The sequence below is a fragment of the Sturnus vulgaris genome, chromosome 19 (genome assembly GCF_052056855.1).
Source record: "Sturnus vulgaris isolate bStuVul1 chromosome 19, bStuVul1.hap1, whole genome shotgun sequence".
Classification (NCBI taxonomy): domain Eukaryota; kingdom Metazoa; phylum Chordata; class Aves; order Passeriformes; family Sturnidae; genus Sturnus; species Sturnus vulgaris.
The window spans coordinates 12,746,482-12,764,844 of record NC_142261.1 but is presented as its reverse complement, the minus strand read 5'-3'; the positions used below and the strand labels follow the sequence as shown (position 1 = coordinate 12,764,844).

General features: G+C 55.7%; 1 protein-coding gene across 12 annotated transcripts in view; it reads right to left on the bottom strand.

The window, feature by feature from the left end:
- Window positions 1-622: 622 nt before the first annotated feature.
- OSBP2 (oxysterol binding protein 2) overlaps window positions 623-18,363 on the bottom strand; it is a 94,719-nt gene continuing 76,978 nt past the window's right edge. For 4 of the 12 annotated variants that reach the window (XM_088176213.1, XM_088176215.1, XM_088176218.1 and 1 more), the window contains 11 exons: window positions 17,330-17,615; window positions 14,978-15,098; window positions 14,021-14,087; window positions 13,514-13,681; window positions 10,250-10,495; window positions 7,369-7,489; window positions 6,573-6,676; window positions 6,200-6,295; window positions 5,671-5,855; window positions 4,547-4,767; window positions 623-3,608 (listed from right to left, as the gene is read on the bottom strand). In XM_088176213.1, coding sequence (XP_088032339.1) covers window positions 3,466-3,608; window positions 4,547-4,767; window positions 5,671-5,855; window positions 6,200-6,295; window positions 6,573-6,676; window positions 7,369-7,489; window positions 10,250-10,495; window positions 13,514-13,681; window positions 14,021-14,087; window positions 14,978-15,098; window positions 17,330-17,615 — 1,758 coding nt within the window. In that variant the 3' untranslated portion in view covers window positions 623-3,465. The remainder of the gene's footprint in view (window positions 3,609-4,546; window positions 4,768-5,670; window positions 5,856-6,199; window positions 6,296-6,572; window positions 6,677-7,368; window positions 7,490-10,249; window positions 10,496-13,513; window positions 13,682-14,020; window positions 14,088-14,977; window positions 15,099-17,329; window positions 17,616-18,363) is intronic. The other 8 variants (XM_088176217.1, XM_088176220.1, XM_014894794.2 and 5 more) reach the window with 3 other exon arrangements.

Genomic DNA, 18,363 nt, shown 5'->3' with positions numbered 1-18,363 from the left:
ATTCATCATCAACATTAACACCTGGTGTCTTTCCTGGGGGATACATCCTGAGGTGCTGTCCCAGGGATATTTTTCCCAATTGTCCAATGAACTCCTGTCCTGTCCTGGCTGCACTAACACACTTTAAATCCGGGCTGTCTGTACAATAAATTGGCCTTTTTTCCCCAAAGAGCTCCGTGTGTGTTGCTGTTCTTTCTCTCTCTTTGCAGCGCAGTGACCACAGTTAATCCTCTGGGACATCTCAACTCCTCTCCTGGCCCCTCTCCCTCTCGGGGCAAACCCTGCCCTCGTTCTCCTCCTTCAAGCTGTTGCTCCCAGATAATCTCCTTCCATGCTCCTGCTTCCCTGGACCTCCTCCCCTTGGCCACCTCCTGCCTTGGATAACTTCCCCTGGATCACCTCCCCTCCCGCCCCTCAAATCACCCTCCCTGGACCTTCTCCTTCCCTGAACCACCACTTCCCTGTCCTTTGGGCAACCTCCTCCTTTAAGCAGCATGCCCTGGATCTTCTCCTTCCTGTGCCACCTTCCGGGATCCCTCCCTGTGTCCATGTCCCCTCTCACACCCAGAGCTCCCCCAGGACCTGCAGCCCTGGGAGCCAGTGACCATCTCAGCACCACAGCTTTTAAAACTCCCGAATCCAAGTTTTATTTCCGTGTAGGAGAAGAGGGATCACTCACAATATATTATTGTTCAAAAAGAAAATACATTCAACAGCATTTATAGTGGAATGACATTAAAATCCTCGAGGAGGAACAGAAGGACCAGGAGATGGTGCTCTGGTTAAGTGCTGCTGTTAAGATGATCTCTGGAAGATGGAGCAATTTTTTTCCATTAGCCTAAAATCCAGGAGATTTCTGGGTTGGGGTGCTCCTTGTGCTCCCCCACACTCCGTGGAGCTGTGCAGGGTCTGTGATAGGGGTTCCCAGACTGATGAGGCCATGGGGGCACAGCAGAGGGGACCCCTCGGTGCCAGCACTTAGGGAGCAACATCCTGCTCCCTGCTCTGCTCCATCTGGGAACACCCCAATCCAGCTTGGGAACAGCCTGTGCTGGAGCTTCTCCCTGCTCCAAGCTCCCAGGTGACACTTGCATTGACACAGCAGAAAGGAAAATAAGGCATTCTGAAGAGCTCCATTTCAGCCATTTACAGACCTGACTCAGGCCTCGAGTGGACCAGGGATCAGTGGGAGCACCCCAGGACACCTGGGGCTGGGACATGGGCAGCCCTGCACAGGCTGACTCCCAGGCTGGATCGTTTCAGATCAGCTTTCCCGAGCCAGGGCAAAGCTCCAGGGAGAAGTGAACATTCCAGAGCAGCTGCTGCAACTCTCGGGACACTGGGAAGCAGCTTGGAGCATCCCACTCCCAGGAACCCCTAGTGCCACTCCTCAAACCCCTAACACATCGTTTCCAGGTGGGAATGTCTCTGGAACACCTTTTCCATGCTACAGGATCCAGTTCTGGAGCAAACCGTCCCTTCCCTGCAATGGGAATCGTTCCATCACCATCACCCGAGCTCGGGGACGAGCCGAGGGGAATCGTACTCGTGCTGTAAAAACTCAGACAGACACTTCTGTCTTCATCATTTTACATCTATTGTGTACCATAGAAATTTAAGCAAAATAATTTTATATATATTTTTATATATATGTATAAATTAGAAGCAAATAAATAAGATTAAAGGGTGCACTGAGAGCAGTGGGGGCTGCCCCGCAGCACAGTGACACTCTCCGGGACCGTGGGGACTGTACACGGTGGGGATCACAGGAATGGAAGTGCTGAAAGCTGATCAGGAGGAGACTGATGGATGAGGAACCTGATTGCATAAGTGTCCCGTGTGCAGCCTGGATATTCCAGTTACCATTGCCTCAAGATTCTTTATTGCTAATTAATTTCCACGTGGATGTGACAGGCCCAGCTCGGGGCGGCCCCGGAGGCAGGGTCAGTGTGATATGATGGAGAGCCAGAGAAGGAGACAGCAAAAATGAGATCCAGCAGGGTCAGTGCATGTCTCCAGGTGCTCCCTGCTGCTCCCTGGCCCAGCAGATCCCATCTTTGGGATGCTGCCACCTCCTGCTTCCCCTCGGTGCTCTGGGTCCTCACCTGTCACCAGCAGTGCTCGTTCCGCTTGTCCCGGTGCACCCAGGGCCAGGCAGGGTGGTGGCACCCAGCAGGGGTGAGGGGGATGAGAGGTTCCTGCCCTGAAAAACTGGAGCTGCTCCAGGGAGAGCCCAGGATGAGGGAGGAGAGGGACAGGAGCTGGGAGCAGGTGCTGGGATGCAGCGACCCTCCAGCCTCAGCCTAGGCCAGGCTTGTCTGGCTGAGCGGGACCAAGGCTCCATCCCAGCAGCACCATGGCATTTCTCTTCTCCTCTCTCCTCTCCTCTCCTCTCCTCTCCTCTCCTCTCCTCTCCTCTCCTCTCCTCTCCTCTCCTCTCCTCTCCTCTCCTCTCCTCTCCTCTCCTCTCCTCTCCTCTCCTCTCCTCTCCTCTCCTCTCCTCTCCTCTCCCACCCAGCATGAGGCACAGTTCAGCAGGGAGACACTGATGGAGAAGCTGGAATCGAGACCCAGCCCCCATGTACAGGGATATGGAGCAGGGACACGGAGCCAGGAGCATCACTGGGATAAAAACTCTTCACTGCATCAGCCTGGCATTCCCAGCCTCGCTGAGGCCATTTCCCCCTTCGGATGTGGTTGCAGGAAAACCAAAGCAAACCTCACTCAAACCACTCCCACACGATAAAGACAGGCCCAAGCTTTGCCTGAACACATCAGATTGAGGGGAAGCACCTCCAACGCTCTTGAATGAAACAAAAACCAGGTCAAAAACCCCGAAGTCACCAGCTGAAATATCCTACTTGATGTTACTGGGATGACTGGGAACTGTGGAACCACCAAGAGCCTCCGGGATGAAGTGCCATGGCTCCTGGGGACAGTTTTCCAAGCAGACTTGTGTCCATCTTTGAAGGAAACCTGAACCAGGAGCAGGATTTGTTTTTTTAAAAAAATAATTCCATAAAGTCCACACAGAAATGGAGTCCCAAAAAAAAACCAAAAAAACAAATGGCAAAGAGAAGAGCTCACACAAGCACAGCATTCCCACAACCCGGGCATCTTTGGAAGTCGACGTCTTGGCCACCAGAGCCGAGGCACTGGAGGATATAGGCAGCAACTCCTGACAGAGATGAACATCCTAAACCCAACCCAGCTCCACCTAAGCAGTCTCTGGAAAAGCCATCATTTAAAAAAAAGAACAAAACAAAACGACCCCCCCCACCAAAAAAAAAAAAAAAAAAAAAAAAAAGGGTGCTATTTATTAGTGCATAAAAAAATAGGTTTGGAATCCCTGTTTGGATCTCTGCATGTATTGACTCTGTCGGCCCGGCAGGACGCTGCCAGCATGTCCTCGCTGTCCCTCGGGCTGTGCTGCTGTCCCAGGGGTGGCCCTGCAGCACTGGGGGCTCAGAAGATGTCGGGGCACACGCTCCAGTCCTGCTTGTCCTTGGCCTCCCAGTAGCCGCCCTTGTAGACACAGATGAGCTCGCCGGTGACGGCGTCCACCTTGCGCTCGAACCACAGCGGGGTGTAGCCCTCGTAGTCCTTCCCTGGCCGGGCAGAACGGGGGTCAGGGGGCTCCTGCACCCGAACCCTGCAATCCCACAGCTGCCCCAAGAGCTGGAAATGGCTGCTGGTGCTCCCAGGGCTCAGAGACTGATTTGAGCCCAGCCCTGCCGTGGTCACGAGTGCCAAGGGAGGACTGGTGTCCAGGGGGTTAAAGTGGCCAGGGACATGATGACCAGGAAAACAAAGCGGCCAACAGCCCTCCCTGCCAGAGCCCACAGCCCCAAAAACCCAACCAGCCCCCACAAATGCCCCAAACCCACCCACAAGGGTCCTCCAGAGCCGCCCCCCTTGCAGGGTCTGTCCTCCACAACTACCCCACAGCACAGGCAATGCAGTCCCTGCATCCTGAACCACCCTGAACCATCCCAAACCATCCTGAACCATCCCACAGCATGGGCAGCACAGTCCCTGCAACCTGAACTATCCTGAACCATCCTGAACCTTCCCACAGCACAGTCCTGAACCTGCATCCTGAACCATCCCGAACCATCCTGAACCATCCCAAACCATCCTGAACCATCCTGAACCATCCCGAACCATCCTGAACCATCCTGAACCATCCCACAGCACAGTCCCTGCATGCTGAACCATCCCAAACCATTCTGTACCATCTTGAATCATCCCACAGTGTAGTCCCTGCATCCTGAACCATCCCGAACCATCCTGAACCATCCCAAACCATCCCACAGAATGGGCAGCACAGTCCCTGCAACCTGAACTATCCTGAACCACCCCACAGTGCAGTCCCTGCATCCTGAACTATTCTGAACCATCTCGAACCATCCCACAGCACAGTCCCTGCATCCTGAACCATCCCAAGCAATCCTCGACCATCCTGAACCATCTCAAACCATCCTGAACCATCCCACAGCGCAGTCCCTGCATCCTGAACCATGCTGAACCATCCCAAAGCACTCACCTTCCTCCAGGGCCTCCACAGCCTCGGCCTCCCTGCGCCGGCGCACGGCTCTCTGCTTCTCCTCCAGCCTCTGCTTCTCCACGTTGGCCTCGTCCCAGCGGCCGCTCTCCATGAGCCGCTGGTCGGGTCGCAGCCGGCTGTCCGTGGGCGCCACGCGCTCCTCGGGCTCGTTCAGCGTCAGCGCCAGCTCCGAGAAGAAGTACATGTTCTCTGCATTCTCCCTAAACCCAGAGAGCCTGCTCAGCGTGGGGCTGGGGGACAGCTCAGGCACAGAGTCCCCGCCCCACTGATCCACGTCCCCTGTGCTGGCACTGCTGGGACACCTCCAGTGCTGGGACAGCTCTGGGCCCCTCCTGACAAGAGAGCCCTGGAGGGGCTGGAGAGTGTCCAGGGAAGGGAACGGAGCTGGGGAAGGGGCTGGAGCCCCAGGAGAGGCTGAGGGAGCTGGGAAAGGGGCTCAGCCTGGAGAAAAGGAGGCTCAGGGGGGACCTTGTGGCTCTGCACAACTCCCTGACAGGAGGGGACAGCCGGGGGGGTCGGGCTCTGCTCCCAGGGAATAAGGGATGGGATGAGAGGGAATCGCCTCATGCCGTACCACAGCTGCTTCAGATTGGATATCAGGGAGAATTTCTTCCTGGAAAGGGTGGTCAGGCATTGGAACAGGCTGCCCAGGTCACTGGTGGAGTCCCCATCCCAACAGAATATCCCCAAAGCAGGGACTGCTTTGGTGCTCCCAGAGCTCAGGGACTGATTGGAGCCCAGTCCTGCCGTGGTCATGAGTGCCAAGGGAGGACTGGTCTCCAAGGGGACAAAGTCACTGGTGGGACATGATGGCCAGGGACACGATGACCAGGAAGGCAAAGCAGTCAACAGCCCTCCCTGCCAGAGCCCACAGCCCCAAAAACCCAACCAGCCCACACAAGTGACCCAAACCCACCCACAAGGGTCCCCAGAGCCACCCTGCCCTTTCAGGGACCTATTCTCCCACCTCAGGAAAAGCCACTCAGCCCCTCAAGTCCCACAAGTCCTCAGGCCTGGGCATGTGAGGCTCCCATTCCACAAGGCTCTGGGAAATCCCATCCCCATCCCAACCCTGCTGCCCCATCCCACCCCCAGGGACTCACGGCAGAGGGTACTTCCTCCACAGGACCTTTGGGGACAGTGTCTGGTACACAGTTTTCTGCTTGCCCTCGGTGCTGCTGCTGCCGTGGCTGCTGTGGATGATCTTGGAGCACTCCATCTTCTCATCCCATGTGCCAGACATGACATAGTGGGCTTTGCCATCGGCATCACTCACCACTCCTGTCACCTGTCAGGGGGACAGGGCTCTGCTGGTATTTGGGAATGCCCAGAAGGACACCACAGTCTCCAGGTGCCCAGCTGGATGTGCTGCTGTGTCTCCTGAGACATCCCTGACTTGCAGGTGGGTGTCCAGCCCACCAAACTCCTCCCAGGTCTCAGTGCTGCAGCTCCAGCACATCAGAGCCAAACCTCAGGACATGGAGGTGCCACCCAGCCCTCCCTGGTGACCCACGTTAGAGGTGCCTGGCCAGCCCCTCAGCCCCATGCTAGGGCTCATCCCAGTGGAACTGGGAGCCTGGAAGAGCCAGGTGTGACCCCTGAAAAGGAGCAGAGTCCCTGCTGGATACTCACCTTGCGGGGAACATCCCTGGAGAAGTAGCTGTAGGGGGTAAATTTCAGCTGGCATTTATCTTTGGACTTATGGTTAACAATCTCTATTTCACCAGACTGGATAAAAGACACAGAACCACAGCAGGGAGAGACAGAGGAGGTGTTAGTTGCAGTGCAGGTACCAATCACCACTGGGCACAGCAGCACCAGTGGCTGCTCCCCCCACCAGCCACCCCCAGCACCTGCTGGCCTCGAGAAGAGCCAGGGAAGGTTCCAGGAAGCCTTTCCCATCCCTGCAGGGAAGCACAGCTTCCCATCATGGCAGGAGCATGTGCCCTAGGAGGGCAGTGCTCCTCCAGCCCCCAGAGCCAGGCAGAGCTGTCCCCTCACCCACCTGGTCGATCCAGAGCTTGCCCACGATGATGTTGTGCACAGTGGAGGTGACTTTCCTCCAGACATAGTGATTCCCACTGGAGTGGAACTCCAGGTGGATGGCGCCTGCAGAGACAGGAATGATGTGAGCTCAGCAGGGGCAGAGGCTCCCCAGAGCCCCCCACCACCACCCCAGCACTGTGCTCATCCTCAGGGCCATCCCTCTCCCTGCATCCCCCAACCACGTCTGGCTCTGGATTCATCCCTCCCTTAGTCTGCTCCAGGAAAGGAGGTACAACTCCTGCCAGGCCCTCTGCCAAAAGTACTCATTTTAAAAAGCAGATCAGAAATGTGCTGCCTGGTTGATTCAGGCACTGGCACCACTCTGGGAATGCTGCCCAGCCCAGGGACATGCAAAAGGAAAACAAAATGCTGGAAGGAGGCAGCTAATTGCACTTGACTGGCAGGGAGAGGGTTAAAACAGGCAGCAAGTTAACTTTAAACATCATGGAAAGAGAAATCAGTTCCTGGGCAAGCAGGATATTTCCAAAGCAAAGGAGCCTTTGCAGCTGGCATCATTTCCACTTGCAGGGCAGACATGTTGTTGTTGGATCATTGCATCAGGAGCACAAATCTGGGCTCCTTAATTGCTTGGGGTGGAATTCACTGAGCCCCAGGTGAGCCCAGGGGATTCTCTGTGCCCCAGGTGAACCCCAGCAATTCCTAAAGGCTAAGGAAGCAGTTTCTTTAACTGCTGGGTTTTGCATGAGCACTGCAAGGCCAACCAATCCCAGATAATTCCAGAATCCATCACCTACCCAGTGGCATGATGGAGAGGTATTTGCCCCTGAACTTGCTGGCAATGGTGATCTCCTGCCACAACGTCCAGCCTCGCCTGGAGTACACGTGGTGGGCGGCCGCTGGGGGGTGGTGGCTCACCTGGGGACAGGACACACAGCCCGTGAGGACACGGCCACCAGAGAGCCCCGCTGAGCGCTTGGAGAGGGGACAGCTGCACATCAGCTCAGCACTAGGGGGGCTCCAGGCTCTGGACAGCCCACTCTCCTCCTGGGCACTGGGGGGACCCCCAGGCGGTGCCCTGGCAGCAAAGGGAGACACACCAGGATCCTGCCAGGATTTGCTAAGGCTCATTTCAAAGCATGATCCATGAAATCTTCACTTGAGCAACCACTGCTGTAAGATCCTGTTGTTTCATGATCCCTACTTTCCTTGGATCCTGGCTGAGAAACTTGGATGTGCTAGCACCCCAGTAACCCCAGTGGAACAGCACCTCAGAAATCCCAGAGGACACAAATTGTCCAAAAAACACAGCAAGACTTTGGCTTTTCCCTCACACACACACCGGGCTGGAAAAGGGAAACAGCATCCAAAATCCTGAGAGTGACTTGTTAGAGGATGGTGCTCACACTGCCCTGCCCTGGAAAAGCTGCCCAAAACAAAGGTGGGAGCAGGAATATCCCAGAGGTATCTGTCCTCCAGGCAGGCTCTCAGCTGGTGGCACAGCCTGGCACAGGCACCCACGGATCCCCAGAGCTCCAGGATGATTTCCCTGCTGTAATTACAGGCTGAGCACCCCGAGCTCTGGATTACACACACAAGACCTTGCCATTAAATCCCAGTCACCAGCAGCAGGAAATCCTATTTGGATAACTGGATTTCAGGCACTGGATTATCACTGCTTGGCTGGGTGTGTTGTGAGCTGAGCAGCACTGGCAGTACCCAAGGAAATTCAGAGCACTGGGAAAGGAGGCTGGAATTGGTCAGGAGTATCAGATTTGGGTACAAATGGAGGAAAACTGGGACCAACTGGAGAAAGGAACTCCAGGCAAGTTATTTATTTGGGAAAGAACAGGGATGGACAAAGGACTGTGGTGAAAAGGGGATGGAAGAATGAGAACAGGGATGACAGAGTTTGGGAATGAGGCAGTCAGGGTTGTCCAGCAGCACTGCACAGGCAGGACTGGGACTACTGTGTTCTAAGGTAGCCAGAGGAACCCAACAGGTAGCCCTGGGCTGGGCACCACAGCTGGGATGAGGCTGATAAATCCACCCAGGAGTTCCAGCTGTACCCCAGGAAGGTGAAGGTTACAGCTGGCTAAGAGATGGATCCTGGCCAGGAATCATCCACTCCCAATGGCCCAGGCTAAACCAGGTGACAGACCAGGAACTGCTGCCAGGCAAGGGGAGGTGAAGGTGTGACACTGCTGAGGTGGGAGAACCTGAGCTCTGTGACAGCCACAGTGCTGGGCTGGCCCGAGGGCTGAGGCCACCTCTGGCCCTGGCAGGCAGGGGGATGCACCAGGCTCAGGTTGTGGCTGGCAGTGTCCCCACCTTGCTGTGACCACGGGCACTGGGATGGTTCCCAGGCTGGGATGGACCATGGAGGGACAATGCAGAGCTGGGTGACATCAGGCACACAGCTCTAGGGGGTGTGGAGGGACAGCAGACACAGGAATTTTGGGGATTATCTACTGCAGGACCTTCCCTGTGTCACAAGCACAGGGTCACACTTCCAGGATACCCCACACAGCCTGTGTGACAGTGCTCCCTGTCACTGCCCAGAGCAGCATGGCCAAGAGGGGTGGGGTGGAATGGGATGGGATGGGATGGGATGGGATGGGATGGGATGGGATGGGATGGGGATGGGGATGGGATGGGATGGGATGTGCTCTCCTGCCTCAAACCAGAGCTCCACAGATGTCTGACAAGTTTTGACACTCATTGCCAGCGAGGGCTTTGCCTACCCCTGGCTGTCCTGCAAGGAGCTGGTGGCAGAGCCTGGCACCAGTGCAGCAATTGCTCCAAACCTTGGGAAAAAAGGGACAAGCCAATCCACACGTGACCCATCCCCATCTTGTCACCCAGCCCAGAACACTGAGTGCCACATCCTGGGACACCCCCAGGGGTGGGGACTCCACCACCTTGTCCTCATGCCATTGCTGGGAGAAGAGCCCATGGAAGGCTCAGGAAGGTGCTGGCGCCTCCCAGCAGGCCAGGAGCACCAGTGCTGGATCCCACAAACCTGGGGTTTTTGAGCTTTCTGGCACTGACCCCCTGGAGAACACTGCTTTTGACCTGAGCCCTTGGAGAAGGCTCCCAAATTTGAGTGATGGAGTTAAAATCACAGGTGTGTAGTTAAATAGAGGTATGTGATTTCACAGGGTGAAGGGTTTTGAATTTGAGGTTTTTATAATATAGTAATTGGTATGGGACAAGATGGAGGAATTTGGGTGGTGTCTCTTTTGCTGCTCATCTTCCTTCTCCATGATTTCAGGCAGTAGTTTCTGGTTGGTCAGTGAGTGCTGCACTGAGGGTCACAGGAGTTTGGTTATTGGGTTAAAAGTATAAATAATATAGGTGTTAATTCTCTGTTGGACTGTTTAGCTGTAAGAGACCTTGTAGCAGCTGGATCTGGCTCCATTTTGCTCACTTTTAGCTGGTGGCTTGAGGTGTTGCTGAACTCTCTGTACTTTAGATAAGATTTAATAAACAACCAAGCCCGAACATGAGAAAATCCGTTTTCTTTGTGTGTTGTTTAATCCTGGCTCTGAGTGAAGGCAGAAGAGACTGAGACAAAGCACTGATGAAGTGGTGCAGAACCCCAGCAGGGTGAGCCCAGCAGGGTGAGCCCAGCAGGGTGAGCTCAGCAGGGTGAGCCCAGGCAGCCGCAGCCCTGACCTGCTCGCAGAGGGATCGGAATCCCAGCTCCTCCAGGCGATCCAGCTCGAAGGTCTCCCCCAGCAGGGGGTTGAATGGCTTTGCAGTGCGGTGCACGGTGGTGGAGTAGGAGGACACGGAGAAGGCAGCCACAAAGCACATCTGCTCCGTGGAGCTCTCACACTTCACTGCCTTGTCCAGCAGCTCGTGGTACTCCAGGTCCTCTGTGAGCCGCTGCAGCATGGACAGGGGCTCGTTGAAATTTACCTGCAGGGGAACGAGGCAGGGTTAAGAAAGCAGGAGAGATGCCCAAGAGGCACCACCAAGCCCGAAGGAAGGCAGTGTGTGCTCTGCTCCCTGCTCTGTGCCAGGCAGCACCAGGGCTCGGGGTGTGGGGGAGCCAACAGCCCTGTGGGATAACCAGGGGTCACCCCAGGTTATCACCCTGACCCCAAAATGAGCCTCAACAATGAGATCAGCCGCCTGCTGCCTCCCAGCCAGCATCCCACCGACCACAGGACAGGGATGTGCTGCTCCCCAGCCTGCCCTCAGCACCTCCAGGGAAAACCAGCCCTGTGCCAGGTGACCTAGCTGACCAGAAAACCTGGAAAAGCCCCATTTTGGGGTCTCCCCACTCCTGGGATTCCAGTCTCATGACAACATCCCTATTTTTCAGTCTGAAAATACTGAAATTTAAAAATAATTGAAAACAAGACAGAGCTGTGAAAGGTCTTCAGCCTTTTTAACTTCAGTTGAAAACAAAGAAATATATTTTAAGAGGACCAGATGGCTGAAGAGCTGCTTCTGTAAGCCAAGTTAAATATTTCATAGTAGAAAAAACAAACTCCAGATTCTAGGATTTAGCTTTTTTGAGATTTTTCCACTTAGGGATTTAACCTGTAAGTGGCAGAGGGATCTTACAGCATGAGAGAAAGAGAGAGCTGGGGAGAAAGAGCAGCATCAAATCCACATAAAGAGCAAATCACTTGAGATAATTCTCAGGAGAGATGCAAAGAACAAAGCAGCTGCACCCTCAGCACTACTCAGGCAACAAGGAGCAAAACCCTTTCATGGGGGAAGAAGATGAATACACCCAAATTCCAAATTCCTACAACTGTTTTCCTCCTTTTCAGTGCTGCAGGTTTGTTCATCCAGAGGGAAAATCAAGGAGCTGCTTTTCATGAGAGGTTTGTCAGTCCATCATCCCTGGGAGGGAGATGATCTCAGAGGACCTCAGAATATCTCAGAAATGCTGTTGATTCATCAGGAATCTCCCCAAAGAACATCCACATACAGCTGAGCTTGTGGGGTGGATCCTGATGCATCTCTGGCAGGACCTTCCTTCTCATTTCATAGAGACTGTGGGATCCTTCAAGATTTCACAGAATCCCAGAATGGTTTGGGTGGGAAGGGACATTAAAGCCCATCCCCAAGGGCCATGGGCAGGGACACCTTCCTCTGTCCCAGACTGCTCCAAGCCCCACTGTCCAACCTGGCCTTGGACACTGCCAGGGATCCAGGGGCAGCCACGGCTGCTCTGGGCACCCTGTGCCAGGGCCTCAGACCCTCATGGGGAAAAATTTTTCCTATATTTAATCTAAACCTCCTCTCTTCCACACTACCCTCATGTTTGGACTCAAGAAGTTCCCAGGATGATTTGATTGATAGGAGAAGCACAAATTTCTCTCTCCAGGCACCGGCAGCTGCTAAGATTTCATATCCTGAGCTTATTCCTGTGCCCATCACACCCTGTTTTGCTGCTGTTGCAGAACTGGATGGTGCTGGGCTGTCCATCCCAGCTGGAAATAGCACGAGGAAGAGACAGCTCATCACTCTCAGTCACAGCTCTGAGCTCTCACTCAGGCTCTGTTTGAATAGACAAAACACAACCAATTCAGCATCCCAGCCTCTGGAATGTACTGCTTGTTCTTTACCCAGCAGAGGATGGACCATGAATATGGCTCAGTGCAGCCCATGGGAGGGGCTCATCCACACAGACCCCCAGCAAACCCTTTCTGGCCATCACAGAGAGCCTCTGCCTCCAGGGCTGCACCATCAGCACCCAAAATCCACCCCAAGCACCTCCTTCACCAAAAAGCTGCTCTCTGTAAGGAAAATTAGGATCTCTGAGCCCCTGGGACAGAACACAGCCCTGCCCTGGTGTGGTGTCTTCTGTCCTGGATCACACTGGGGAAAACATCACCAGCAACAGGGTCCCTTCTTCATGAATCCTCAGGGATTCACAGAGTCCTGCTTCCCTCCCTGCCTCTGCATGGCTGGATGTGCACAGGACACTCTGGCAATGGCCCCTCTGCTCCAGCTTGCCCTGGAGCAAGGATGTGCTGGAACCAGTCCAGAGGAGGCCATGGAGATGCTCCCAGGGCTGGAGCCAGGCTGGGAGAGCTGGGGGTGCTCCCCTGGAGAGGAGAAGGATCCAGGGAGAGCTCAGAGCCCCTTCCAGGGCCTAAAGGGGCTCCAGGAGAGCTGGAGAGGGACTGGGGACAAGGGATGGAGGGACAGGACACAGGGAATGGCTTCCACTGCCAGAGGGCAGGGCTGGATGGGATATTGGGAAGGAATACATATCTCTGAAAAAATCCAAAGGCTGTTCCTAGAACAGACTCTCAGGGACACCTGGGAGTACAGCTGGACCATGCTGAGCTTTGCCTCAGGTAAAGAAGCCTAATGGGGGAGAGAATTCCCAGGAAAATAATTTGTCTGAAGAGCCAGGGCCCAACACTTCTCAGTCTGTGAAAATTATCCTTGTTTCTGGACAGAACAGGGAATACACAATTAAAATACAATATCCTTGCCAAGTAGAATAAAGCCAATGACTTTAAACTAAAAAGAGTAGATTTAGGTGGGATATTGGGAAGGAATTGTTCCCTGTGAGGGTGGGCAGGCCCTGGCACAGGGTGCCCAGAGCAGCTGGGGCTGCCCCTGGATCCCTGGCAGTGTCCAAGGCCAGGCTGGACAGGGCTTGGAGCAGCCTGGGACAGTGGAAGGTGTCCCTGCCCATGGGAGGGGTGGCACTGGATGGGTTTTAAGGTCCCTTCCCACCCAAACCATTCCACAATGCCACGATCAGCATGCAGCAGTTGCAGAGGGCTCTTCCAGCACAAAATCCAGTCCCTGGTGACAATCTCCTGTCCCTGCTCAGGACTGATGTGCCACCACAGCACCAGCAAACCATCCAGAGCTGTAACCCAAACCCTGTGCACAGCCAAGAGCTGCCCAAACACACCCCCTGTGCCAGCCCTGGGTGCCAGGGACACTCAGACTCACGGGCATGGGGATCTTGGAGAGCTCTTTGCCAATGCAGTTCTTCATGATGCTCCACAGGTTAAGGCTGTAGTTGGGTTTGTCAGGAATGCGACTCCGCCTCCTTTTCCTCGGCAGGAGATCTTTGCCCGTGGATTCATTGTAGCTGCTTTGATTCGAGCTCTCAAAGACCTGTGGAAGCAACAGAAGGAATTCAGGTTTAAACTGGACCCAACCAGACCCAGCAGCTCCCAGGAACAGCAACCACAGCTCAGGGGACACCTGAGGAGCATTGCTGGAAGCCTGTCCTCCAGGGACATAGAGGTACAATTGTCCCCAAACACCTTCCTGCTTCCCTCACGAGAATGTTTAGGATGCTGATGGTTGCTGACATCTGTCCCCCACCCGTGACTCACAGAGGAACCACCACAGAGCATCTGGACCCAGATGGGCCCAGATGGAGGATCCCATCCCCTCTCCCCTGGGTCCATCCCACCAGGACATTCCTCTCACTCTGCCCAGCCAACTCACACTGTCCTCCAGGTTCCAGTCCTCGGGGTGGCCCTCGCTGGCCCCGCTCAGGTTGCTGCCCGAACGCCTGTGGGAGGGAAACAGAGGCTGGTGAGCACAGGTCAGGGCACAGCAGGGCAGAGAACACCCAGGGCTGCTGCAGCATCACCCCACAGCACCTCCCTGCACCTCCCCAGATGACTGCCAGGAAAGAAAAGGGGTGACAGGGGCTGTGCACGGGTGTTAGGAGGGGATTCTAAGGGCAGCATGCTCCAGAAGGGATTCTCAGCTGCAGCCCTGGGGGCACAGAGATATTCTGCTTTTGTCACCAAGTCCAGCGATGTGACCATGGGTCAGACCACAGGTTCCTCCAGCCCAGATGTCCATGGAGGAATAAGAGCAGGTGACAGCAGACAGAGGGCAGGGTTTGATGGGATATTGGAAAGGAATTGTTCCCTGGCAGGGTGGGCAGGCCCTGGCACAGGGTGCCCAGAGCAGCTGTGGCTGCCCCTGGATCCCTGGCAGTGTCCAAGGCCAGGTTGGATGGGGCTTGGAGCAGCCTGGGATAGTGAAGGTGTCCCTGCCCATGGCAGGGGGTGGAATGAGGGGAGCTTTAAGGCCCCTCCCAGCCCTACCCATCCCATGATTCTGTCAAGGCAAGGCGCTCCCTGCCTCTGCCCAACACTGAAGGATTTCCCTCCAAGGCCCTGCTCCCATCAGCTAAGGGCCAGAGGAACCAGCTCTCCCACAGCACTGGCTGAGGGTTCCCTCTGCCCTTCCTCACCTGCTTCACTACAACTGGGGCCATCCTCAGCCTCCTCCAGGAATGCAGGAGCAGCCGGAGCAGGATGGACCTCTGGATAGAGGCTGAGGAAGTTTAGGAGGCCGTGCCCACAGAGTGACCACAGGGAGGGGCTGCTGCAGGAAAACCGGCCCTCCCCAGCCCCTCCCTGTCCCCAGGCAGGCCGGGCGTGGTACCTGTGGTGCTTGGGGTCTGCGGTTACAGTGATAAAAGCTGGTGCGTCCTCCATGGCATCGAAGTACTCCGTCTCCTCATCTTCATCACTGGCCTCTCCTTTGGCAGACTGCACACTCCCTGCTGGCACACAGACTTTGAGATCCCCTGGTCCCCTCCCCACTGTGTCCCCTCCTCGCCGGCTCCCTTCACAGCCCGACCCCTCCTCTGCATCCCGCTCCACACCCCCAGGATGCTGTACCGATTTCCAGCTCCTAGAAGCAAGGATGTGCCCTGCTCCCCAACCCAGGCACACAAGGTGACCCTGCCATGCTCGAGAGCAGCCCCCAGAATGTCCCCAGGCCGCCTGAGGGTGACACGGGCGTGCCCAACCCGCTGATGTCAGATGTGGCTCCGCTCCAGCACCGCCCCGTGCGCCGGGAAATCCGGTTTGCATTAAAGCAGGAAAATAAAGTCACGGGTTTCAGGTGATGCTCGGAGAGGTTTGCCAGCCCCGCATTCCCAAACACTCCATGGCTGTGCTGGGAGGGATCCATGGCTGTGCCCGGAGCAGGCGCTGCCTGCGGAGCCCCGGCTGCAGCTTCCCCACTCGGGCCCATCCCGGACAATCCCATTCCCTGCCTCGCTGCCACTCTCCAGAGGAGCAGGGTCACCAGCTCAGGCGGGTTTGTGCCTGTCCCTGCAGCCATTCCCACCCAGCTGCACCCCAGAATTGTTTAGGCTGCAAAAGGCCTCTGAGAACATCGAGCCCAGCCATTCTCCCAGGCCACCGCCTACCTGTGTCCCCAGGTGCCACATCCACACAGCTGTTACATCCCCCCAGGGGATGGGGACACGGCGGGAAAACCCTTCCCATGAAGAAATATTCCCCAATATCCAAACTAAACCTCTGTTGAGGCCAGAGAGGAACGAGGGCAGTGCCTGGCACCAACATCACCCCCTCTCCAGCAGCCACTGCTCTCTCCCTCGAGTCTGCATTTTCTATAAAAATAAGACCCGGCACTACTAGCACTTTTTGTGGCTCTAACTAATGCTTCCCTGGGGGAAGGACATTTGGCAAGAATCTGCAAAGCTGTTGGATCTTATTGCAAATGAGCCCTGGCTGTTCCACTGCCACCCCACACAGCCAACTCAGTAGTGCCAGGGGACCCTGAGCCTTTTCCCAGTGCCATGGCTGCCCTCCAGCACCCGGAAATGTGCCCACCAGTAAGGGTTAAAGCTCCCAAAACAGCCTGGAATAGCATGATCTGAGGACACAGCCGTCTCTCCCATCTGAATCTTGGGGACATCCAAGTCCCCGAGCAAGGACAATTAGAAATAATTATGGTGTAATGGGATCCATTTAAAAAAATACCATGGGGATACAGGGCATTGCCTTGAGCATCCTTCCCATTGCTGGCAGCTCACTGGGAGCAGCCAGGCAGAATGCCCTGAACGTGCCTGAACAGCCCTGTCCCATCCCAGGGGTCTCTGAACAGCCCTGATTCATCCCAAGGGCCCCCAAGCAGCTCTGTCCTGGGGGACCCTGAGTGGAACACTTTGATCCATCCTAGAGGGCCCTGAGCAGCCCTGGTTGATCCCAGGAGCTGTGGTGTCCCATCCTAGTCCCCAAGCAGCCGTGTCCCATCCCAGGGATCCACAAGTGCAACACCCTCGTCCATCCCAGGGATCCCTGATCAGCCCTGTGCCATCCTGGATGTTCCCCAGTTGAATGCTCTGGTCCATTCTGGGAGTCCTTCAGCAGCCCCATCCTATCCCAGGGATCCCTGAGCAGCTGTGTCCCATACCAGGATCCCTGAGTAACCCCATCCCATCCCATCCCATCCCATCCCATCCCATCCCATCCCATCCCATCCCATCCCATCCCATCCCATCCCAGGGATCCCCCAATAGCCATGTCCCATCCCAGGGATCCCCCAATAGCCATGTCCCATCCTGGGGATCCCCTAACAGCCCTAACTCATCTCAGGGATCCCCAAACAGCCGTGTCCCACCACAGGATCCCTGAGCAGCCTCATCCCATCCCAGGATCCCCTAACATCCCTATCCCACCCCAGGGATTCCCTAACAGCCCTATCCCATCCCAGGATCCCCTAACAGCCCCATCCCATCCCAGGATCCCCTAACATCCCTATCCCACCCCAGGGATTCCCTAACAGCCCTATCCCATCCCAGGATCCCCTAACAGCCCTATCCCATCCCAGGATCCCCTAACAGCCCTATCCCATCCCAGGATCCCCTAACAGCCCTATCCCACCCCAGGGACCCGAGTCCCCATGCCATCGCAGGGATCCCCATGCCATCGCAGGGATCCCCATGCCATCGCAGGGATCCCCATGCCATGCGGTGCTCACCCTTGGCGGTGCTGGCGGTGCTGGCGGTGCCCGAGGCCAGGCCGGGTGCCCCGCGGCAGGCTCGCTCCAGGCTGTTGTGCTGCTTGGCTAACTGCTCGATGGTCTCCTCCAGCCGGATCCGCTGCTCCCGCTCATGCTGCAGCAGCCGCTGCCATTTCCGGCTGTGGCTCTCGGCTAAGTCCAGGAAATCACGGCAGGCCTGTGGCAGGAAGGGACGGCTCAGCTGGGACACGGTGACCCCAACTGGGGCTGGATCCCCAACAGCCCCCCCCTGCTCCTTGTAGCCCTGGAAAGGGGTTTTAACCCTTTAAGTGCGGCCCAGCTACATGGTCGTCTTTCATGATAGAAAGAGCCAAGTTTATTCAGAAACGCACTTGGTTTTATAGCATGACTGCAACTCCAAGAGTAGAGAAAAGGTGATTGGTTCAGAGAGAAGACACCCCATTGCCAGGGCCTGGGCACACACCACAACAGGTGTTCTGTCTTGTTATTAATTCTTTTTTATTTTGACCAAATGATCACCCTGGGAGAAATTCTCCCTGGCTTTGAGCTGGACTAGCTTATCGGCTGGGCACAGAGCTGAGAAGCTCCAGCCTGGAATATTTTTCAGGCTGGAATTTTCTTCCTTTCTCAGTATGTGTCCCACAGATCCTCTCCCAGGAGTGTGGTTGTACCAACTCCCAGAGCTTTGCTCCATCCCCATATCCCCAGTTCAGCTCTGGCCATCCAAAGCTGAACCATCCCCAAGGAGGTGGCTGCAGCACGGACAAGTGTCCATGGCACCTGCCAGGGCCTGCCCACAGCCTGTCCCTGTCCCCATCCCTGATCCCACTGTGCTCCTCAGGAGTCCAGGCTGGGCTCTCACAGCCCTCAGCCAAGACCAAAGGTCTTGACTGGCACCCTCATGCTCAAATTCAGCAAATAACGAGAAGCTGGATGAGACAGTGGTCCCTGGGGTGACAGCCACAAACAGGAGAGGATCATAAAATCATGGAATAGTTTGGGTGAGAAGGGACCTAAAGATAATCCAGTTC